General features: G+C 32.9%; 1 protein-coding gene across 2 annotated transcripts in view; it reads left to right on the top strand.

The window, feature by feature from the left end:
* LOC149075845 (protein O-mannosyl-transferase TMTC1-like) overlaps positions 1-18,244 on the top strand; it is a 198,467-nt gene extending 180,223 nt beyond the window's left edge. Inside the window, exons 15-18 of one of the 2 annotated variants that reach the window (XM_089243364.1) lie at positions 9,115-9,255; positions 10,611-10,733; positions 13,667-13,744; positions 17,814-18,244. In XM_089243364.1, the coding sequence (XP_089099490.1) occupies positions 9,115-9,255; positions 10,611-10,733; positions 13,667-13,744; positions 17,814-17,972 (501 nt within the window). In that variant the 3' untranslated portion in view covers positions 17,973-18,244. Of the gene's footprint in view, positions 1-9,114; positions 9,256-10,610; positions 10,734-13,666; positions 13,745-17,813 lie in introns of those variants that run through there. The other variant, XR_016194023.1, reaches the window with a different exon arrangement.
* The last annotated feature ends 8,537 nt before the right edge of the window (positions 18,245-26,781 follow it).

The following is a 26,781-nucleotide window of genomic DNA, read 5'->3' on the forward strand; positions in this document are numbered from 1 at the left end:
AAAACTGAAATGTTATTTTTATATTTCACCAATTTATTCAAAAAAAAAAAAAGACTCAATAGATAAACTAATAGAAGAGAGGAATGAATGGTACTTTGTATATTTATTTTCTTCGAAAGGAAGAAAATTAAATATTGCAAAGCAATTACGAAATCTTCTTCGGATTATTAAGAATTTTCTACATCGTAATATTCGGTTCAAGTTTAACATGTTCCTTTTACTTAGACGTTGGATCAATAAGGAAAAAAAAAAGTCCTTAATTATTAAATTTCCAACTGAAGTCACGAATGCGTTTATTTATTCATTTACATATCCGTCAATATTAAAAAAGAACAACAAAAAAAATGTACAAATATAGTAACGAACTCTCTAATTAGATTACACCGTTACGTTTGTGTTTGTTGTATGATGTTTTTTGTGATACTTTTTCTTCCTCATTTGAAATCTTCTTTGAAATTTATTTAAACTATTTGCATATACGTCGTAGGGAAATGAAATAAATTTCATCTTCGCGAACTAATTTGTTTGTTTTGCAAAAAGATACACGTTTCGAAAACATATATAATTTTTTTTTTTTAAATAAGAATCAAAATGTTTTCTATAAAGTAATATTGTAATAGTCTGAAAAATCGATAGGATTTCTGGATATTATGCCGAGTTGAACAAGAAAAAAGTGTAATTTCTCTGCACCGGGAATCGAACCCAGGACCAAACAAATGGGCAAGCGCACTGACCATCATACCATAGAGAGACTTGCTGAGTAGAGACACTGCATTATTTTTAACTTCATCTAATGGCCACCAGGCGGCGGATGGATGATGATTTGTTTGGTCTGCTAGGATACATGAACTCAATAGGCTTCCTGGATATTATGCCGAGTTGAACATTAAAAAAATACCATTTCTCTCCACCCGGAATCGAACCCAGGATCTCTTGCAAACAAGACAAGTGCATAACTTCAGCCATGGGAGCCGTTAGATGAAGTTGAAAGACTAAAATGTCTCTATTCCTCAAGTCATGCTACTATGCGTGTATTAAGGAAAAATGCACCCTCTCTCTAGGGTATGAGTGTAAAGTGACACTTTTTTTCCTGTTAACCTCGGTGTAATGTCCATTTCATATGTCTTAGCTGAGCAAAAATCAACCATCATCTCTGTTTTATATATATAATAGCATTTCTAAATAAAACTTTTAAATATAGAAGTGCCGATATATGTTAAAAGTTAAGTACTGTATTTCATATGAATATACATTATCGAATTCTACCGAGTGTTTAATACATGTTACTGCAAAAGCTCGAAGTGCCGCCGATTCACGAAGCGGCTGGAGATCCGTGGCCAAAGTTCAATGTGCTGATGTAAGATGGTCCGGTAAGTGTCAAACCTATTTCTTTCATAGCCAACGTGTGATACATGGCTATATATATTAGCTGTATGAAATAAGCGAGAGACAAAAAAAATGGAAATTTGTGAGAAAAATCGATTAAAATTAAATATAGACACAGTTTTTTCTGTTAAATCTCAAGAAAAAAATTATCACCGAATCGTGATTGCGGTTTGATACGTTCCCATAGCTGACGTGGACATACTTATCACGAAAAATATAGCCCAACTTGGTGGTTTCCCCGAATAAATTTTTTGTCAGTGGACTTTGGCTAGGGATGTCCGGCCACTTTGCGAACTGGCTAGCCACAGCGTGGTATTCGGACATTGGCTGAGTCAATTTACAACGAAATTGGTCGATTCGCTGGTAATTTCGTGCTTTGGCAGTAACGTGCATAAAGTTTTGATCGTACAGTATTTCATAATTTATTTCTATAATTTATCATACATGAAAGGTGCGTCAAACATTCGTTAAAATTAAAAAATTAAATAAAAAGAGTAAATGTAAAAAAAATATATGGTTTGCATGAATGTAGAATCAGAGGTAGAATGGGTTTTTGGGTAAGAAAAAAAAAGTTCATGAAGTCAATGATAAATATCGTTGAGATGAATTATTCGCGATTCAGATGTATGCAAATAAAGCAGTCGATAAATCATCATTCGTTCCTTTTTAATTAATTTTTAAATTTTTAATGGACTTTCGAAGCACACCGTATTTCAAACGTTTGTTGTATACAATCAACGTTTGATATAACACTGATCTGTTTTCGCAGAAAACAGACATTTTATCGGGAAGTAGTTATATCAAACCTTTTACAATAAAGAACAATATAATAAAAAATCCCTAAAGGAATTGACATGCGGTCAAATAAAAAAACGTATGTGATAAATTTTTGCTAACAAATGTACGAAATGAATCAAGTCAGAAAATAATGATAAAATTGTAATAATTTATCACACTCATCTTTTTAACGAATTCTCCAATACCTTACAATTACACTTCTTTGCAAAAAAGAGGCGAAGAAGAGATGAGTTTGGACGTTACGATCTATTGCACTGAAGATTTTTGTAAGTCGTTATACTACTATACCGCACACGGACTACAGTGTCATACATACGCCATACGCCAATTTCCAACCAGTGGAGAGGGGTGGTAAATAAAGATGCCATCTATCGGTGGTCGGCCCAGGCTCGATAGGTAACGAACGTGTTTCTGGTGTTCTTAGGCCGAATTTGAACCCGTGGACCTTGACGGTCATTTTCTTAGTTGAAGACGAGCATCTCTTACCAATATGCCACTCGGACTAATCCGCTTTTCTGGGTGAAAATAACAAAAATAACATGGGATGATAGGAAAAAAATTTGGGCCTGTATCGAAACAGTCGATATAAGGTATAGTCGTGTTATACAGTGTTAACTGTTAATGTTAATTGGGTAGCTTCGATAATGCAGTGAACAACAAATTTTGATAAAGTTTCTCCGTCTGAAACAAAAATAGTCATATCTTATGTAATTTGGTGTGCTGAACACAAATTTGATCATAAAAAAGAGGCCGGATTGGCTACGGTTTTCTATGAAATTGCACATTTGTTACACATTATTTCACATATATATATATATATATATATATATATATATATATATATATATATATATATATAAAGCAAAATAAATATTTCAAAAAACCCAACACAAATGCATAGGAACGCAAATACAGCACAATAGTTCACTTATCGACGTCTAAGACGTACTTCGTTTTGCATCACCTTTGTACTGGAATAACGAGCATCTCTCACAATTGTCCAAAAGCACTTAGCCAGCATCGAGGTCGGTCATTTTACCTGGTAACATTGTTCTATGATCTTACCGATTTCTACCTTTTCTCTTACCACTTACTACACAGCAATGTTCGAAAAGCACCATCTAACTGTCAGCATCTCAAAAACAAAAGCAAACAAAACTTCATGCTAATATTCGGTAAGTATTCAGAAAGTAATATTCAGAAACTATTCAGAAATGTATATTTCCATATCGGACGCAATTTGATTGTTGTTCAGTGTGATATCACTCGTAAATTACTTTTTTCAACTTTTAACTTGGTAATATCTCCAAAGCCAGAGCCAGTAAAACTTTGCGATATTCGTGTTCAGCAGGTCAAAAACATTCTGAATTTTATATTTCCATGTCTCACGTGATTTCATATTTTTCTAGATTAATCACACTTTTTCATATTCAAAAATAAAGAGGGATGAAAAAACATACATTATATTAAAAAAATGCTAATTTGATTAAAACAAAAAAAAAACCCATCAAATATCATAAATGTTATGCGAAACATACATTGAGAACGCAAAAATTACATTTTTTAGGATGCTAGAATAAATTTGAATTCACATATGAGTTTGAAAGCTTACATATTTAACAACGATTTATTATTTGTACAAATTTATTTCATCATTCGTTAGAAAATCTCACTAAATAATAGTTATAGTGTGTACATAAATGATTAAATGTCATTCCCATTTTTAAAAATAAAGAATGAATTTTCTTGTATCATGTGTCTTTTGAAAATATAATGTGTGAAAATATACCCATATTGGTTTTCATTGATTCCATCGAGCATGAATGGTAACCATGATAGCTTTCAGAGTAATTTTATTATTACTATTTTTTTTTCCTGGTAGTAAAAAACAACTCTAGTCTAGCCTGATATAGATGCGCATACCGATACTCATTCCAGATCATTCGGCAATTACCAAAGTACCCATGAATCAGAGACTCAAATTGTTCAACGATGTATGCATGTACGTAGACGGAAAGGGCTGTTTTCCAACGAGAACATAACGATTGATTTTGGTTTGAACAGTTATAATTTTCTAAAGTATGCGCAGCTAGGAAACTCGTTAAATTTCGCCAATTACTCGCAGAACTCGAGCATTAAGTAATGTCGAACGAATTGCTCGACGCGCGGCCTCTCGCCATCGACAATGAGTGAAACATCCACGCAATAAGTATAGGTTGTTGAGCCGGAGATTAATATCTCATCGTCGGAGAACGTCACGTCGAATAACTTTCTAAGAGCCGCCGCAATCAACGTACAAAATTCCGAACGTATGTCTTTGAAATTTCGCATTCACGTGTAATTTAATCCTATTCGCGAACATTTAAAACAAATTGCTTTAAGGAAAAATGGCTTACTGTGAAAATTTCTCTCCGATAACGACTGGAAATCCAGTTTTTCCATCCTTTTTTTTTTTTTCTTCTCCCCTTTAGTATCCATAAATACAAGGATTTAGCCTAAATAAGAAGGAAATAAATATAAAAACACGTATATACATATATATATCAAAAGAAAATAACACACAAGGACAATGAGTGAAGGAGGAAAATGACGGAAGCAATTTCCCGAAGACAATTTTCCGCTAGAAGAAAACCGGAGTAAAAATCAATAAAATTCAAGGCATTTTTATTTATTTATTTTTTTTACGTCGAGAAAAAGGAAAAAAAAATTAAATTAACCGTTAAAAAAATTGATCGAGGAGGTAAAAAATTATTTGTTTCAGAAACATCTGACTGCGTAAGAGATATTGGTTTTATCGTGTCGTTAGTATAAAACAGAGAACCAAGAAAGACACCGGAGATAAGACGCGCAGCTTTTTCCCGTTTTTCCTTGGAAAAATTTATTTATTCTTTTTTTCTTTCACTTTCTTGGGTTTCTCCTTCTATTTCGGAGCACATCCATTTGCCTCGCGATTTTTCGAAATCGTGCTCAGACAGGCGAATGAAATGATGAGGGAGGAAAAAACAACCGTATATTTATGTATTCTTCAAAAAAAATTGAAATAATAATAATAATAATAATCTTTAGTTATGTACTTGTGTCCTTTAATTTGTTTTAAAGCATTTGCGATGTGAATATTTACTTTAATTTTTCAAATCGAAAAAAAAATATATGTATTAGGTTTTCTTAAATTGAATAAAAAAATCGTTTTCAGAGTTATTAGTGGAGTACTCTGGCTTTCGAATAAGAATGATCAGTGTAATCTGATCGAGGTAAATCGAATATGATCGGTTATGAAATTATTTTCTAGACGTTTCTCTATCTTCGGTGGTCGTCAGAAAAGATTGTCCGAATATGGGTCCAATGTTTCATTTTGAAGTCTGGCCAGTTATACTGTATATGTTGAGGTAAATGTGATATACAAATACAAATACAACGCCACAACAGGTAAAATGCCCTATCGAGGTGGCTGAGAAAAAGATGCTCATACAAATATGGATGTCATATATTACAAAAATACAGCAACACAATTAAAAACACAATCACAGAAATTATAACAATATATATATATATACATGATAAAATATTATACAATTTCCATGAAGAATACTTATGGTTGTCTCATTCTAAGTATGGATAGCTTCTCGATTTACCCCCAACATGTTTATCGTATTTCTTTTCAAACGTGTCAATTTCGTGTTAGAATTTACTACCTATAAGTCTAATAAGTCCGGTTATTATGCATCATCACCGAACATTTTGGTATAAATTCGATAAAATTCCCTAAACTAAATATTTAAATATTTTTTTTAATTTTTCAAAAATAAGAAAAGTACATGTTTGACCGAATGTTATCCGAACATTTGTTGCTCGCTATGTACATTGTGAATGCCATAGTTCAAGCGCTTCGTAAATTTAAATTAGCAATAGATTCGTTTCCATGACATCCATGGTAAGTTTTTGACATTTAGAAAAATTCTAGACGAAGTCTTCTTACCATACTCTATTAAATTAACTGAAATGAAGAAGAAATGGCAAACAGTAATTATAATATTCTTTCTGAAATCATCATCGACAATCCCTGTCCGGCCCCTTCTACTCGAAATATAAATGCCACAACAGACAAAATGTCCAACGAGGTGTGCTGAAAAAAGATGTCCATAAAAAAATATGTATGTCGAATACGTATCTGAACTATATCCAGAATACAGCAACCCAATAAGGGCAATAAAAACCAATAATTACGATAAAATATAAATATATTGCCCACAAGATATTATGGTTGTCTCATCTAACTATGGATAGCTTCTCGATTTATCCCAATGTGTTATACCATTTCTTTTTAAACGTGCCAATTGTGTTAGGATCCACGACCCCCGGAGGTAAGTTATTCCATTTACTCACAACCCTATTGAAGAAAAACTTCCTGCTGCGCCACAATCTAGAACTGTCCCTCACCAATCGGTACTGGTGTCCCCTTGTCGAAGCAGTTGATTGACGATATATTAATAACCCATGGTCCATTTTATCCATCCCGTTGAAAATTTTATGTACTTCAGTCATACCACCTCCCCCGACATCTATACTCTTCCAATGCAAACATTTTCAAAATATCAGGTCTCTCTTTATTGCTTAAGCCTCGTGTACCATCAGGAGCACGCGTGGCCCTTTGCACCCCTCGACCACTGTCCCTGACAATGTCCCTCTGTAAGTATGGTCCCCAAAACCTTATAGCAATATAAAAAATTATGAACTAAACCCCGGAAAAGTGGAAGGATTACTTAAAGAGAGCGCAAAGAGAATGAAATTTTGAGAGTGAAACCGTACATTCCATTCGATTTCTTGACCACCGCTGAACAATGTTCGGAAAACCTAAGCCGCTCGTCAATGAGAATTCCCAAATCGGTTGCATCCGGGATAGTAATACCATTGAACTTGTAAGTGAAACGTAGGTTGTTCAAACCAAAATGAGTGACCATGCACTTTTCAACACTGGAAGACATGCTTCATTCATTTGTCCACGCTGCAATCCTGTATAGGTTGGTCTTGAGCAACTCTCTATCGCTTTGATTCCCGACTATCCTCATTAGCTTAACATCTGCGAATTTGCTAACAATCCTATCGATACCCTGATCGAGTTTATTGATAAAAAGTGAAAAGGGTATACGTACACTTTCTTGAGGGACTTCACTTGTGGCACCTGCAAAATCAGAAAATTCCCCGTTCACCACAACCCGTTGTGACCTATTACTTAACCACGATTCTATCCAATTCAGCAAGTTGCCCGGAATCCCAAACGCTTGAAGAGCTTACCATGTTAGATCGGATCGAATGCTTTCTGGAAATCAAGGTAAATGGCATCCCCATTTTTACCCTAACCCAAAGCCTAAGTCATTTCTGCTGCACAAAATAAGTATAAACAAAAGTTCATGATTCGTGTTATTTGCGGATTTTCCGTATTCGCGTTTGCCCCCGGAATGTAACCCTCGTGAATACCGAGAGACGACTGTATGCCTCTTCTTCAAGATTTTTTTGACCGTAAAGGCCGGTCACCCACTGGAAGTTACAACGAGCGAAAGTATGCCGCGGAAAAGTTGCGTGTATTCGCAAAACTAATATAGTGGTGTACACTTGCTCATTCAACAGCTAGTCCATATATTTGGCCTTATTCTCTATCATTAGCCGATACTCTCTGTTCTCGTTGAAACTGACGAAATGGTCCATTCGGAATCTCATGGTCATATTTATTTATCGACTTGAGTGGAAACTGACATGCCATGATTATACCCAATGTGCTTTATAAAATTGATTGTTGAGGTTTATAATTCATCCATAATTTGCCAGTGTCTCGCCAGGATCAGTTCATCCAGCTATACATATTGACAAATGGAAGAACAATTCACACATAAACAATTATAAGAGAATTGATTGAATTCGTTTCGAAAAACCATTCATCAATTTAACGACGGCCATGGAAACCTGATTGGGTAAACGAACTAATTTTTCTACACGTGGTAACCTTATCCGAAAATATAATAAAAATGAATTAGAATTTTCCAGTTCGTATACTCAAATTGATTCACCGTATCGACCGGTACAATCATATTATGTTTTGAATGTATAACTTCGGTATTGTCTTCTTAAATGCTTTATTTCATGATCATGCATTTATTAACGACCTCATTGCTATCATAATGAAGTCAACCAATGGTTCATTATGGCACAAGGACTCCAAGAATATCGCTCAAAAATCTGAACCAATATTTATTTAATACAATTAAATTGTACTATGTAAACTTCCGCAAAATCTTCCTCTAATAATTTCTAATTATAACTTCTTCTTCATTCAATATGCATTTCCAATATTCTCACATATTGCTCTTAATTAAAGCGAAGTACCAATGGAGTATAATAAACTTTTTTATGTTTTAATAATAATTGAATAAATTTAATGAATTGTAACCAACAGGCAAGTTAATAATTAGAATTTATTGATGTGAAGCGCTTATCTAGAGTATTATTACAAGCAATCTTAATTATTATTTGTAGAACGATGAATTAAATTTATATAAAACTATATTCTCTGTGTATTCACTGCCATTCGCAATCATCTAAATAATATTATTTAGAATATTCATTTTCAATGATAATATATCTTCAATATGACAGTTTGCCTGCTGTATCCTTTGTATTTGAAAATGCTCGGATGTTCTGCTAATGTAAGATTAGAACAACACTCCTTGTTCTTCATCATTATCTAAAAGACTTATCTATGCGTGAGAATTTTTCTGCGATGCCACTCAATCGTTTATTAGCAAATTTCATAAAATCTCAATTAGGTATCATTTTGTATTGAGTTAATTCGATTTTTTTTTCAATGTAAAGTCAGCACGTGTGTTCCTAGAAATATATTTTCTTAAAGATATATACCTTTCTGCGATAATTTTTCAGGCCCAACTACTAATGCAAGAAAGGAGCTACCAACAGGCAGAGACTCTGCTAATGTCCCTAAAAATCTCCAGTGATAAGCTCAGTCGTGATGTCCTCCATTTGTTGGCCTCATTGTACAGTTTCACAAACAGAACAGCTGAGGTAAGACCTTGTTGTCTGAACTAGAATTGCTCTTTGATTTTTTTGCAAGCATCCGCAACGAGCTTTTCATATTTACCAATGGTGTCTGAACTAGGTTAAATGCATTTGTCATCAAGAACAACAAAGAGTCTTTGGTTAGTATGTGCTTCACCTCCGTTATAACCCACTCTTATAATTCACTGTCAACGAATACTATGAAGCTAACAAATAACATTATGAAGCTGAAACTTTAAAGCTGGAAATGGTCTAAAGGTGAAACTACAGTCTAATCGTGCGTACTTTTTGACAGCGGGATAATCGATAATTAACTAAATTCGTTTATTTCATCAAGATTAAAAGTTTTTTGCTTTCTTTTTCTTTTCTTCTTCCTCTTACGCACAACTCTGTTGTGATCGCAGCGCCATAGCCTCCGCAATACAAAATCAAAGAGGCACGACCAATCTGATGTACCAACCATCCATGAATCCTCCCAAGTTTTACGCTCGTTTAGTGTGCGTTGCTTGGCTCGCAATGAAATTTTTCGTGACATCCATACCCAATGATGGGAGTATCAGCAAATCATTCAAGGAAAAAACTTAGCTCGCAGTTTTAGACGTACCCGTATACAAACGATTAATAGCTATATCGGAAAATCCCTCACAAAATTAAAAAAAAATTCTGTACTGAAATTCCGAAGATCTTCTAAATGTCAGTAGATTTAACAATAAACTTTTCAGACACACGCATTTAATTTTTGACATTTTCGAAATTATTTTGTAGTTTTGATACTGTAAAATGCATTGAAAACATAAATGTGTCAGTAAATCTTTATTTTTTCCCATTTTTTTGTGAATAAATAATTCACTTCATTCGAGATGATGCAGGCTATATTAATCTTCACATACAATTTTTTCCAGAATTTAATTGCTAAATTTTATGCAAAAAACCATATTTTTCCTGGGAGCACTTCTCCTAGAAGCCATCTTAAAAACCCCCTTAAACTGCAACTTTACTTGCTGCCCTCTGATGAAAGCCAACTAAAACTCATATTCACCAAATTCTAACTGAAAACTTACACAATCCTTGAGGTCAGAGCTCAACACCCTAAGGTAAAAAAAATCTACAGTAAGAAAAAGCAACCCACACATTTGTGGCACAATGTGCACAATGTAACGAAATGGGTAATTTACACCGATATTCAGAATATATGTGTAGTTTTGGGTTCACATGATATATATGGATTATGCTGGGCAAGTTTGCTAATATGTATCAAAATGAAAATTCTATTACGCGTGAAGCTTATGCAATTTCTAGTAAAGTTTATGCAGTAAGCGTTCGTAATTGTCGCTAATGAAAATGCACGGAATATTTTGCAGGCCCTGGAATCCATAATCAAAGCTCTAGATTTATGTTCATTATCTGATTCGTCATGTGGGAGGTATTATGCTGAGCACGGTGACATATTGAAGGACATGGAGGATTATGAATCGGCTGAAGAGGTAAGCAACTCTCTCGCACATTAGAATGATAAAGCACCGTAATGATGATGAATGATCGTCTCGCGTCATAATGATCACGGTCTCGCAAACATACATATGCATGGAATCCATAGAATCGTCTTATTACCTCATTATCGGTGATCTTGAGATTTTCACTTAATTTCACTCATGGGACAGTCTTTATCGGTTATGCAACAACATGGGATGAAACGCGTGTCTATGCAGTGCAGTTCCTCTTTTATCTGGAAGACTTTCACGCGGCTACGAAACTTTACCTAAAACTAAAATCCAAACTTTTACCTAAAACTAAAATAATTAAGAATCTATGTGTGCAAACTTTCATATATGTTCATCGGGAACCACGAATAGCACTTACACTTTCTCTCTCAAGTGTCTGCTAATTATTCAAGCTATTTATGGAAATTTCGCGGCTTTTGTTACAGAAGTTGCCGAAGTTGCCAGACTGTACGGCGAGCTTTTCTGATGAGGAGGTTTCACAAAATAAGCGCAATTGCTTGTGAATTATTGGAATTATTGGTTTCCCTTGACATATCCTATGATTTTCAGGTTTATATACAATTAATAATCAGGTTATCCAAACAAATTTCAGACATTTGCTTCACTTCAAAGATGCAGCACTGCAATACCTCCATCTGGATACGTGCTACATACGTTTAAGTAGTGCCAGTTTATTTATAAACACCCTGTATTCACAGTTTTATAGGACACGTTATTTATCACTTTAATTTGTACATTAATATTCAACCAATAATCTAGTACTTCCTTTAGTCTTGTATGGTATGGAAGTTTGGTAAAGTGAGGCAATCTACCACGACTATATTTATACAACACAGTGTAGATTATCATCTCTACGTTTCTCATAGTAAAGTAGCACTAATGCTGATGGTGATGATTAAAATAGCAAACAACATGCAAGTTTAGATTATAACAAATCGCAATTGTAACAACGCTTCGCTCTTCGTGTGGATGGAATCACTTGCAACTTGCAGCAATCCAATCAAGAACCTCTGTTTCTTGTTGAAACAAGTGTAGCTCGGGCCCCAACTGACTGAAATCATTAAGAAAAATGCACAAAGGATAACACAGCAGGGATAGCAAGGGGGGGGGGGAGTTACACGCCTGGCATGCTAAAAGAAAGTTCTCGAGAAAAGTGGTACACTGTCAGAGAGATAGTAACAGGAGCAGCAGCTTCATCGTTATTTAGGCAGAGACTGTCTCGTGAGGTCTAGCTAGGTCTTGTGGCGTATGTATATATATATTGAGACATCCATAAATCATGACCAATTCGCCCGAAGTCGTAGATCTTTTTCCCGGTGCGTATATCGCAACTTTTCCTTATCCTTTTTTTTCCTTTTTCTTTTGCTTTTTTCCGGTAAGAAGACTTGCAGGGTTTTCGTGCATGGCTCACATACATTGCATACGCCTAACAGTATGAGTTGTTTACCTCTGGGTCCTGTCTCGAGGGTAAAACAGTTTCTCTGGTAAATTAATGTTAGCACTTTCTTGTATGTATATATATATATGTTTCGCTTCTCTTTTTTTACGTATGTGTATGCGCGCACACACACAGAAATGGTTCTTATCTGTCCTTGGAAATAAGGGACATCCCTCGGGCATTGAGTGAAACTTCATTATTATTAGTAACTTGATGCATTGATCTTGTTTGGAGATTGTTGCAAATTTATGGCAATTTCCCTGTTGTGGCCTTTATATTTGTGTTTGTGTTTCTTACGAGCCATTGACAAGAAACGTGGAGCTTATGAAAATTCACTTGATGCTTTAAAAATAGTCGATATTCGTTATAACGACCATGTGTCATAGCTATCGTTCTTTACAACGACAGGCACGAGATAGGTTCCGTACGTTTTCATAATCATTCTATGTTTTTTTTTATCCAATATAACGATGTTAAAAATCGTTCAATCCAATAAAATGTCCGAAATACACTCTTTCACACCCCAGTTTTTGCGAGAAATTAACAGAATATTGAAAATATTTACGTGATATTTTTTTTTTCAAAAATCTAAAGTGTGTATATTATGAATATACATTTTATCATTTCCTAATCTGCTAGATGTGTATTGATATTTTTTTACCTTTGCTTTCATTATCATTTCCCAGTCTATTTCTTGAGAAATTTGCTTGTTATAGCTTCTGATTTTTCATTTGTATTTTCACTACAACACTATATAACAAAAATTGATAAAAATTTTCATTATGTCCCAAGTGAAATTTTGTTTAAAAGCTTTTTTTTTATATATGATTTCTTTCAATTTTCAGATGCGCCAATCACTAGATATCACGTTTGTTTTCCGTAAAATGCATTGATCGTTATAACGGGTGTCAACTGTTCTCCCATATTTTTCAGTGGAACTTATAAAACAATCTTGCGTCTTATGGTTGATGCACCAAGACCCTTTTACACGCGTTTAGTAGTTTAGTAGTTAAGTGAACTTTATGTCGTCAAGTGCTCGATACCAACTTCAGCCTACCACCACTACGGCGGGGTTTAAAGTACTTGACGACTTGAAATTTAGTTAACTCTAAACCACTTTACACGTGTAAACGGGTCTTTACGTTCATTTCTGCAATTTAAAACCCCACGTTTATTTGCGAATCATTTTTGACAATCAATTGTTATGTAATGTAATGAATCAATTGTATTTAGTTACAAATGCATGAAAATAATGATGACTAAATATTATATTAAGACGAGTTTTGTGGAACTTGAAAAAACACGTGTTACAAACGATATCCTCACCGAATATAACTCAATAGAATATAATTCGAATTTATTATCATTTAGGAATAAAATATATCAATTAATTATGAACAAAATACTCAATGGTATGTGTTTGTTTCTACGATTCATTTATCGTTTATAAATTTTCATTTTAATTTATATTTCACAGAGTTATAAACTTGCTTTAACATTGGATCCATCACTTGCGAGAGCTCATCTAAATCTGGCCGTGATTTATCATATAAAGGTGAGTGCCATGCAATATTAATGTATCCAAGTATTCTACAATACAAAAATCTCATATATCAAATTTATGTAAAACTAAGTAAACAGTTTATCAATATAAAAATTAATTTAAACTTTTCGGAAATTCAAAATTGTAGTATTGAAAGTCTAGGATTATCCACATTGTATTTGTTACATCGGACAAGATAGATAATATAAAAATTACATTATTATAATGTTCAATGAAATTTATAAAAATCATAGAAAATATTCGATATACAGTGATTTTATTGCGGCCAGTGCCTTCTATGAACCAAAAATTGAATAACTTTTTTTCTGAAAGAAAAAAAAAGAATTTCCTTTAATAAAAATATCAAAAAATATAATCCCCTTTAAAAAGAATAATTTTTTCGCAAACCTTATTCAAATATTAGTTATATATTGATTCCTTCAATGTTTATGAATATTTAAAAGATTTACGTATTCACGGGGTTTGCAATTATGCTTCACTTTTATTTTATTTTGTGATAATATTTCTTCCCGTATCCAGTATGATTCAGTACGATACGAATTTATGCTAATAAAATTCCCTTATATTGTTTCTTATAATAGTATTTTTCCCTTATACTATCATCCATATTAAAGAAATTAAATTCAAATTTATGTTATTCAAATTAATATCTCAAATTAAATCAAATAGCTTTGATGTATATATATTTTAAATCTCGGCCCACTCTGATGAGGAAAATTCGGATTATTTAAATATGATCCGAACTGCAAATGACATCAGTCATCATTAATTCAAAAATCGATAAATGTGCGTAATCGGATTCTTCTTCTCATTCCTTGGGGGGAAAAATAATCGATCGATAAGTTACAGAAAAAAAAAAAATAGAAAGAGAAATTTTTCGGTAATGAAGAATTAATTAATGAAATTTTCTTCTAATCCCGTGATATCAGAATAATTTGTTTTATTCGCGTGTTTCTTATGCTCGTGGAATATTCAAACTCAACTTTACATACTTCGTGTATTTTTCTTTTAGTTTAACTTTTTTTTCTCATTTTCTTGGGGTATTTTTTTGAACGGGGCGTTGCCGTGGACTCGAGATTAATTTTCCAACATTTAAATTGGCTTTTACCGCAAGAATTCGGCGAAACAATTTATCAACATAATCGATTTTGAATGTTCTTCTTATACCTGTTTCCATGTTCTTCACCGATTAATTTTAATTTATTTACAAATTGTTATACATGGATATATATGATTTAAAATTCGTGTAAATTAACTGCAGTGTTTTACGCATATTTTTTTTTCGATTAATTTTAGTAATTCAATTCGGAATTAGTTTTTTTTTTTTCAATTTGTGTTCTACTATGATGGTAAATGAATTTAATTTTCTGATGCGATATCTAAGAAAGAGATCTATATCTGAGATGGGAACACGGATGTGTTTTATTATTCAGTGTTCCTGTTAAACCTCTCTTTCTTAACTGCACGAATTTACCTAAATTCACTCCTATGATAAAGTGGTCAAATATGAAACATTGGGTTTCATGAACGCTTCATGTGAATCAGGGATATTCGAATATTCAATAGTTCGTGAGTCAAATGTGGCTCTACGAGGTTCTTGACCGAGCGACTTGGTCGTGGCCGCTAGTGCCATAACTAGCCATTCCTGTGCGAGAATTTGCATTTAGGCTTCTTCTGGCCCATTCTTGGGTCCAGAGAAAGAGAGAGAGATTGAGAATGGCCCACTTAGGCCCATTCTGAGCCCCCACTTCCAAGAGGGCCCTGTGCGAGTGTACATGTTGCATTCGCTAGTGGTCGCCGACCAGTTCGAGAACAATGTTTATTTAACAGAGAAAGACTATTCAACGAAGACAATTTTTTGATAAAGTCTGAAGGTCACTGGGAGGATATACTGTAGTATTTAGAACTATGAGTTTTTTTACTTTCACCTATAACGCTGTGGAAACCTGGGGCCAATAACTTTTTGCCCCCCCCCCCATTTTATATATTCCAGGAGGGAAATGTCGGCATGAAAAGTGACATATAATTTTAGAGATTTTAGAGATTTCCGCGGTTACTTTTAAAAATGGTATCTGAGTTACTTTAAAAAATGTAGTTACCAGGGAAATTTCATATATGAAAAATTAATGTTATAAGTAGTGGAAAAAAATAGTTTTGCGATTAATGAAAACGTAATTCTAGAACAACTGAAAAAAAAAAACTATTTTTGAATTAATAAAAGAAATTAATCAATTTTGTTTTTCAGATTCGGTGAAGAAATAATTTCAAAATAAACGAAAATCCATATTTAATGAAATAAATCATTTTTGAACACATAAATGCATATTTAATCAAATAAACAATTTTATAATAGGGTAATCCGTATTTGTTAAAAGAGAAGAATTTCAAAATTCATATTTGGTGGGAGAAACAATTTCACCGTCCCCCCCCCCTTCCCCCGTTTAATTCCGGGCCCGTTAGCTTACTCGCCATTATACTTGGCATTGCGTCCTTATAAATCTAATAATTTCAAATACTGCTGCTCTTGAGTTGGTGTCCCACACCCACTTTGGTCCACAAAATTTGAGATAAGACCCCCATAGAATTTATACACGCTCCTGATTTTTGTTCTTAAATATAAAACCAGAGTGTCCTATATACTCGTAAAATTTAAAAAAATTCATAAAAATTGAAACAAACGATGTTTGAATTGGGTTTGCGAAAAAGTAATTCTCACGAAACTTTTTTCCCCACGAACAAAAAAGGTCAGTTTTTTTCGATAGAGGGCGCTACATGAAAGTTCAACAGTAGTGATTGAACAGGAGCATTTCTTCAATATCTTCTGTGTCCGAAACAAATCTGGTTTAAAGTAAATTCTTGATACAGCTTTAGTCCGAAACATTCGTAAATCTTCACTCGGCGAATTATCGCTGAGGTGAAACAACCTCGCAAATGATGCCGACAATCGCTTCAACAAGCCATTAATGCCGAAATGATAACCTTATGTAACCGCTGAGCTGTTAAGTATTTGTACACACTACATTTTATAGGATTCTGATTTGTAAAATTCCGCTGATTTACTTTCGTGAAGTGCTCTCTCTATTTTTTGCACGAAATTTTTACTTTTCTGTACCGAAAAAAAATCCCTCTTCATGAGAATAACTTTATGCAAACCACATTCAAATGTACCGATTCCTTCAATATTCATTAATTTTTAAACTATTTACTAATTTATAGGACACCCTGTACACCTAAATAAGAATTTTGAAATTTTTGTGAATATTTCAACACATGCAGAGTGGTTATAAATTGATTGGCACTACTCAGACGTATGTAGCACCCATTCTGATGGAAGAATTTTGATGAAACTTGGTGGTATAGGATATATGAATCATGAGGGAAAAGGAAGACCTAATAAGAAATAGTTCAATTTTTGACCACCAGGCGAAAAAGTTGCTTTTTGATCGCAGAGTTAGCTTTTCCCATGGTCCAAATAACGCATATATCAAGTTTCAATGAAATAAGCCCAACGTACGAGCGCTACGTAGGTCATAGTGTGTCAGCATAATTAAACTGAGTAGTGTCAACATAATTAAACTGAGTAGTGTCAACATAATTAAACTGAGTAGTGTCAACATAATTAAAGTGAGTAGTGTCAACATAATTAAACTGAGTAGTGTCAACATAATCAAACTGAGTAGTGTCAACATAATTAAACTGAGTAGTGTCAATGTAATTAAACTGAGTAGTGTAGATTTTAAAATGCGGTGAACGTATATTGAAACTTGGTATATACGTTATTTAGACCGTGGAATAAATATAATTGCGAAAAATATAATAAATAAAAAGCAACCCTTTTTCACCCTGGTGGTCAAAAATTCAACTTTTTTTAATTGAGTCTTTCTTTTTACCCACGGTCCATATATCTTATATTACCAAGTTTTATCAAAACATCTCCATCAGAATAAAGTGCTATATACATCTGAATAGTGTCAGTTTATTTATAATCTCCTTGTATTTGTGTTTAACAACAACTTTTAATAATGATTTGCGATTTTTCCTTATTTTTATGAATCTTTAGGGCAATTATACATCCGCCAAGAAACACTATCAAGAAGCTTATAACTTGGATTCGTCACCAACAATTCTCCTGGACAATATGAAAAAACTCCAGAGGCGGATAATTGCTGAAACAAGCGAACGATGTTGGTGGTCTGATCCTTCTTGTGGCTTCCAATGATGTCGTCGTTACCAGTCGAGAAGAATCACTATTTTCAATCAATGAATGGAATCGATTTCTCAAGGAGAGATTTTTTTTCACTTATAAGTTCCATAAAATCTTCGCCGTTTACGCATATAGCGTGAAAGATCCACAGATAATTTCCCAGGCATATGACTGCGGGAAAAAATGTCGACGCTTGTGATGGATCTACAATAAAATAAAATAAAGCTTAAGCCGTGCAAAAAAATAGGACTGCAGCTAAAGGACATTTATTAGTATCCGGACATTGCAAAAAAAAAGAAGCAAAAATAATGACAATACCTGAAAAAGCTCAGAAGATTGAAAATAATAATAATCAATAATAAATCCTGTTATTTTGCTCATTGTTTATTTCTGGAATTTATAGTGCCAAGGTTCTGGTTATAGCACATTACAAAAAAGTTCCGTTGTAGCTTGGAACTGGAAAAAAAAGAAAGTGGTGAATTCTATGAATCACATGGATGTAGATAGACAATATTAAGAATTATTTATTCTATACCTGCTGATGGGAAAAATTCAGAGAACGCAACAACTCGCGGCATTTAGTGCGTGTGTGTGTGGGAATTGTTTGATGTATCGTATCGTCTTTGTTTTGGAATGTTATTCTTGGAATATTGTGAAAGAGAGAAACGTTAAACTGTTTGTGAGTGTGTGTGTGTGTGTCGTGCTCGCGATGTGTCTCGTAAGTGAATGTAATGCTGTGAGAATTTTAAGAAAAATAAGGGTATTTTGAGATCGGTGCTTTTTGGTTCATTATTTTTGTACATAAGTGGAACTTTGCTACAAAGTTGACTGCTAGTGACTAACATTGACTGCTGTTGAAAAATCTCTGAAAACGATGAAATCACCTCGAAGAAATTTTTTTTTTTCTCATATTCCTCAAAACCATTTAATTATCGAATACACAAAAATCTACCAAAGTCAATCGCCGCAGAAAATGATATAATTCATTGAATAGCATGTTTTGATTTTTCTTAGAATTATTTGATTCATTTTTTGAGTTCTTACATCCTAAATATAAATCCCTTTGCCATGTATTTAACAAAAAGCGGTCACGTATATTGTCTAAACCAGGGGTGCACAACCTTCTGGCACGCAAAGGGGTTCCACCCGGCCCGCAGAAGGTGTTCTGATAAAAAGTATCATCACATTCTAACGTATCAATACATGGAAGAGTTGATCAATTCTGCTCAAGAATATTAAGAAGTCACCAAAAAATAAGGCAAATACACCAAATTTATTTTTCCTTTGAAGACGACACCAGTTGGTATCGAAATTAGAATTTTTGTATATCTCGTGTATTTGCCTTATTCTTTAGTGACTTTTTAGTATCAATACATGCCATGATAAATACCTATGCTGACTATAAAAATACGAGAAATCTGTATCCATACGCAGCATCGCCAATTGCAAAAAAAATGTCGAATTCGAGTAAATTTGCAAGTTATAGCTAAAAAACTGTCACACACAAAAACAAGTTAAATTTCCAATTACAGTATAGCTAAAAAAATTCTCAAATGCAAATAGAGGTGCTTCTTATAGGCAAAAAAAATTGGCAAAAGTACAAAGTTACCGATAACTATAGAACAAAAAAAAAAATGTCAGATACAAGAAAAACTGCCACTTACTATTCATACAATACAATTAGCAGATGCAATTAAAGTGTCAATTATAGCCAAACAAATTCTCAAAAATTTGTAATGTTGTCAACTCTTACTGAATAATTCTGAGAATTCACCATTGACGGAAAAATAGGTGCTACTGCAATTCGCAATGTAATTCACCAAAAAAAAAAAAAGTATGTTTGATAATTATATGACAACTTTATATTTGACAAGTATATTTGATAATTAGTCGTAATTATCATAGAATAATTTATGTCATGAAAATTATCTTAACTGATTTCAGTAAACAATGAAAATTCAAGCATATCTCGTAGGAAATACTATAAAAAACGAGACATTTCATTAAGAAAAAAGTCAGACGGCAAAATTTACGGGAATAGCTCGTAAAATACGGGTAGCATGGTCACCAGATATACATACCCAGAAATACCGCATATCTGGCCATAGGACTAAAAGGTTTGTGCACCCCTGGTTCAAATTAAACGTATAAATCACATTTTTTTTACAGAAATATTTTCTAGACTCATTAGTAAAATCAAAAATTAAACGATTTATTCGAGGTCTAAAAATTACGCAGATGTTTTATTTTTAATTTACTGATTTATTTGTACTTCTGAAAAATATCGTGGACTATAAGAAAAATATTACACTCATGATGTGAGAAACGCGTGTAAAATTCAATGTTGTATAAATAAGAAACTATTTATATCCAACTTTCGTCAGTCATCGTCAGCTAAAAAAAAAAAAAGTATAAACCAAGCGCATGCGCAAAGCGCTTGTTTTTGTATGTCCGTGTGGATGAACAATCAATGTCAAAATAAAAATAAAAACAATTGCATTAAATATTGTAGAAATTAAATGTTTTATACAAAATTTCTGAGAAAAATGAAAAAAGGAAAGCTTGTTTATTTTTTACATGAAGACGACAAAGGACGTTGTAAATTGTGATGTGAGACGCATAGTTATATTTGCGCAATAAATGTCAAGTAAATTAGAGTCGGTGTTACGTGGTAGATGATTCTGTAAAATGTAGAAATGTCTTCGGTGGTTATTATTGCTATGATTATTACAATTATGATATTTTTTTCTGAGTAACTCGCACATGCATATAACATGTATCATCGTTTGCCGGCACCAAATCAAAAATAATAAATTAATGTATTTTTAATTTAAATGAAAAAATTCAGGTAAAAAAGAACATCTAGAAAGAACTAATCTTAAGAATTCCATTCCACAGGACACCTGTTTAAAAAAATAATTTTTTGACTGCAAAAAATTGAGGGATTCCTGATAGGATTTTCAAATTGTGAATGTTAGTGAGACAAAAAAGTAGAATTCTGGAACTATAGGCCTATATTACAGTTTCCCCAATAAAAAGTCATATTGTTTTTACATTAAGTCATAATTAAATATAAAATTCATATTATTATTTACACGTGAAAGTCATATTAACATTTATGCATAAAAGTCATGTTAAATTTTAAATGTCATATTATTAAAGTCACATATTATTAATTAAATATAAAAGTCATATTTTTACTTAAATATAAAAATCATGTTATTACTTAAATATAGAAGTCATATTATTTTAAAAAAATAAAAGTCATATTATTAACTTAACACTTAGGACCGACGTATTTCGTTCTACCTAGAAGGACCGATGCCGGTAAAAATGACCGGAGGTTGATTATGTATTCGTGTTGTTATTGGTTTTCTTTCGTTTAAATACAGTGTTGGTAAGCAATAGAATATAAAAACTCGGACTTTTCCGAAATAAAATTGTGTAATGAAATTTTTTTTTTAGCCTTTTCGCTACAGAGGCACACATGTGCTCCACTTTATTAACGGTTTTTAATGGTTTTTAATGATTCTTTTTCAAGTTCACCTAATTAAATAATTAATTAATTAAATTTAATTTTTGAAATTTTTTATTTCATTTTTAGAGGTTATTTCGACATTCAATAAAAACAAATCAATCGAAAACAATTTTTATGGTTTGTTTTGGCTCAGGTTTGAAGAGAATAATACCTACCCAAAAGTTATCTTTGCATAACTAATAAAAAAATATCTACATTCTGAATATTGTACTTGGAATTGTATTCGGAGTTCACACTTTCTGCATTTTTCAATACCTTCATTACATTAGAAACACATTTTACGCATTCAAAGCTTACCGCTTGTTTTGTTATTGCATAGCCGGACCTGGCATCGAAGTTTTTTCCTGATGCAGTGGCGCTTGTTGTATTCGTAACACAAAATTCTGATTTCTGGACAAATGAGATTCTCTAAGCTTTTCAGCTAATTTCAACAAGAAGTGAATTGGTTTTCCCAGTTTTATTATTTTTCACAAATCACCCAAGCATTTCTTGAAGCTACGCCAAATATTTCAGAAAACGCACACTGGCAAATAAATGATATGCGCACTGAATGATTTCGAACCATCTCATCAACACTATACTGCACGTCGTTCCATCGTAGAAACTGGACGGTTTCAGAAATTGTTTCTCACGTTGAGAATATATATTTCTACATTTAATGCATTGAACGTAGTTGGATAATATATGTTTCCTTTTTCTTACCCAGAAAGCATACAATATAATATCTTTATGTACAAACGCGTTTCATATAAAGAAGTCCCTGATGAATTTCACTGGAAATTTATTCTCCATCTTTCATTGTTATATGTACCAGTAACGTTATTGTGTGCTTCACTATTATAGCAAGTATTGATGAAGAAAAACAATCATCACGTGCTCGAATTTCTCCTACCTTTCAGATAAGTGTCATTGATTTGAATCACTATAATTCTGACCGTATTATTATTTTTATTTTGTAATTATTCGATCATTAAAGATGCTCTTAATTAGCTTAAGTGAGAATATCTATATTAGTAAAAATTTGGTCATAATTCGACGAAATATTTGCTATGCATGGTTTTACGGTGATATATGGTCCTTCTAGGTATAACTAAAAATATCTCCGCCGATTTTATATTTAAATTTATGACAGTTGGACAGCGAAATATTCAAGCATTTTTAGGATAAGTCATCAAAATCCAATATTCTAAATGATTTGGCTCATCATGGAAATCGTGAGAAAAGATCAGAAACGGTCAAAATGACTGGCGTGGTCTTTCTAGTGTGAATATAAAAGTCATATTATTGCTTACATGTAAAAGTCATAATATTAGTGATACCTTAAATTCATAATATCATTAATTAGTATTAATTAAGATCGCATTACAGAAACTTTTTAAATGAAAATATATAAAAATCTGAGAATAACACAAGTTCCAAATTTTAATATCATTATTAAGGCACACAGAAAGAAAGTAATAGAAAAAATCAGCATGATTCTTATTCTATAATATTTTTGTGCCTGTTCAAATTTCATACTCAAATTTTTATGTGCTAATGTCGATAACAAGCATATAATACACACTGTTTATAACCTTCAATATTTAGAAAATTTAAAAATCTCTCACGAAAATTTAATTTAATTTATTTACAAATTGTTATACAATTTGATAAATTGTATAATTAATTCAATATAAAATAAGCTATCCCTACTTAATTTCACTTTTACTCTCTCTTAATAACTTACATAATTTAAGTATTATAGAAATTCATATGTGCGAAAGATAATAATAATTTTCCAAGGAAATATTTTATGTGTTTCTAGAATGATTAGGGGAAAGAAATTCGATTGATTTCAATTCTGATTTCATCCGTTGTAAATGATGTTTTCCCTAAAAAAAAGCCATCGATGTGAATCGTTGATTCTTGTGTGGGTTTATCTCATGTAATTATCGATGTTGTTAGTGTAACTAAATGTGTGTTTGATGCCGTCCCGGGACCACCACCACTTTCGTTTGAGGGAAAAAAAAAGTCTATATAATATACATATGTATATGTACACACACAACATATTGTAAATGTATGATGTAATACTTGAATATATAAAATTGACTATATTGTGATAATTATGCAATAATCAGTTGCAGTATTTGATTCATTTCGAGTATTTTTGTTTGAAAGAAGTGCTTGATGTCAATAAAATGTGTGTTTTTCTAAAGCGAAGGATTCTTCCTCTTCTTAATTGAAAAAAAAATATATTTGAGGAATTTTTTTGCTATAATACGCAATTTATGTATGATGCTTTGTTGGAAAAATTTGATAAACCTTCTAGATCCCGTGTATATTCGAATATACATGGAAAACACATGATCAAAAACACATTAAACAAAATTATTTTCTCATAACTAATTTAGAAAGGACATCTTTTAATATGATTCCAATGCAAAATACGGCTACATAGGTGCCATAGTGTTATTTTTATTTAGAGAGAGTTGATTTCCATGTTGGTAACTTTTTTTTTTTTTTTTTTTTGAAAGTTGTTGAAATTTTACGTGTTCAAAAATTTATAAAATGACACAAGTTAGAGGGGATTGAAAACTAGTTTAAGATAAAAACAACGTTGCGCAGCAAGATTTTACAAACTGTATATACATTTTGCCCCTAATTAACTATTTTAAGAAATTAAAAATATTCACTGGAATATTAATTAAATTTATGTGTTAATATATTGTATCAAGTGAAATATGCTGCATCGATTTACATCCGTTTTTTTACTATATATATTTTTTCAATACGTATTTATGGGGTGAATCATAGGGAGTTGAGAGTCTTGGTGTAAAGAAGAAAAAAATATGTTGACAAATTTAAACCATGATATAAAGGAGCCTGCCGGCCACCGAGAATCACATAAGTATCACCTTAAAAGGCTGAAACTGTTATATTGAATGTCAATCGCTTAAATTTTAAGTGACTGAATTGGCTAAAATACAGGGTTTACATAATTAAAGATCCTCCTTTCTGAGCAGTCATAGCCTTAATTCAGCATCAGAAAATTATGAAACTTCAGCAACGTCTTAATGATGGGGTGAGAAAAATTTTCTCTCGAAGCTCTTCTAAAGAACAAAAAAAAAAATCTTCGCATAGATTTTTGCACTGGATCACCGTTTTTCATAAAAGACTTTCAACAAAAAAAACCGCATTTTTGTATAAACTGAACGTCACACTCTTTGGCGAAGAAAGTGGAATGGAAATGTTGTGCTGCTGGAGATGTTTAGATATCCTGCCACGAATCTTGAGCTGTTTGGTCCCATGTTTTCAAAAAAACTAACATGCTAACTACTTGTACAATTTGCATAGAAAACACCCTCTCGTGGTGAATATAGGAACTGATATTTTTTTTTGCACTCAGTTTTTTCAATCGTTTCTCATATAAAAGTATTTATAACGTTTCACAACTTTCTAGCGAATATATAGTTGCAGCTATTCACAGGATCGGATAAAAAATACTAACCAATCATCAGGATCACAACACTAACAGCAATATAATCCTTTTAATAATACAAGGCGGAGAAAGGAAGCCAATGACCATTGAATATCGACCATGGACCAGGATCATAAGTTCCCACGGGGATTGTGTTGCATCAGCAATTTAATCTTTTGACGGCCAATGGCGGAACTTTATTACATCATTTTAAAATTGTATAAAAATCGCATTATCAATATATATCATCACTTAATTAATCTTCATATAATCTTCACCAACGAGTATGGCGAATTGTATATATTCAAGTACGGATACCACATATGCAATCGAATATAAACAAATCACATAATAACCGTACTGATAAATAATCGTAATTTATTTTCGCATCGTAATCTTCTGCTCATGATACTATCAGTAATTATTAGTTTGGATACTTACACAATCAAAAATCAACGTTTTAATGTTTCAGATGTTCTCAGTGGTTGCTCGGCTGTACGCAGCTCTGAATAGGTGAATTCTGAATTCATATGACCTTACATAATGGGACATACCTTAGCATTTTTGGTCGTAAAATGTGCTGTCGAATCCCAATAGCAAAAGCGGCAGAGAGTGTTTTGGAGAGTGCAACAGCACTCACCAAACGCAGATGTGTATTTTTTCCGACATATTTGCGGATAAGTGCAATCAACCATTCGCGATGTGCAGTGCATTACAATGTGGCAGGACTTCTTACGGTGCAACCTGGATAACACAAATTCTACCACAAACCAATGTATCTGTTGTTCATTGTTTGGCACGGCATAACCTTGATGATCCTTTCATCAATAATCCGAATATACGTATGGACCCTCGAATGGCTGATAGCACTTATTACAGCAAATACATCGGAAAAATATTATGCTTTTGGTGGAGTGTGGTTGTGCACTCTCTCCAAAAATGCCCTGTACTGCCTTTTGCTATTGTGCGTGTGTGATTTGACCATAAACGCTTGTTTAGAAGTCCTCTATCACCTCTTAAAGTTTGTCCCATGAATTTAGAGTCACCCTGTAATTTCTACCAAAACACGAGATGCTTAACACATTTCTAAGCTCTGAAAATGAGTGTGAAACATTTTGGTATGATTTAAAAAAACATTTTTTTTAAGAATTGCATTCATGTAAAGTCATCAGTTACTGACTGTATTCTATATTCTATATTCCAAAAAATTAGGAAGTAATTTGAAATTAAAAAAGCCAGAATGTCCTCAATTAGATCATGATATAAGCTGAAAAAGTCGGTAAAAGTCCTTCCCTAATGAAAATACATATACTTATTTCATTATTTATAAACGTACAAACATTTCCTCTCCCTAAGACCAAATGATTCGAAGAGTACAGTGTTATGTAAGCCAAAGTAATCCCGAAGGGTTCCACACAAATGTTAATTAGGGAAATCTCTATAGAATGTATGTCTTGCCCTTCTCATCGACAGTGAAATTACGGGATATTATTCAGATAATAGTAGCTAATTATGGTACGCAAAGCACCGGGGGGTTATATTGCCTGTATTGGCTTCCCGATAATGGTTCACCCTCCTTCTTAGTCGGTTTATCGGAACGTTTGATTATAACTGAACCGTAGATAAACTTGAATAGCCGTTTCTGAGCGCCTTGCTTGCATTATCAGATCACCGGAATATATGAGAACCGAAGGGTATTTCCAAGTATGAGGGAAATGTTAATGGTGGAAATCTATCGATGGTCTCTGCTTTCTATTGTGACGCGTCATAATACAATAGTCGTCGTGAATCCTTCTGCAGTAAATCACCCCCATAAACTCTAGTTT

This window comes from Pholcus phalangioides, unplaced genomic scaffold (genome assembly GCF_987345545.1).
Source record: "Pholcus phalangioides strain wild (caught in Gottingen) unplaced genomic scaffold, Ppha-v1.0 ptg000015l_1, whole genome shotgun sequence".
Taxonomy (NCBI): domain Eukaryota; kingdom Metazoa; phylum Arthropoda; class Arachnida; order Araneae; family Pholcidae; genus Pholcus; species Pholcus phalangioides.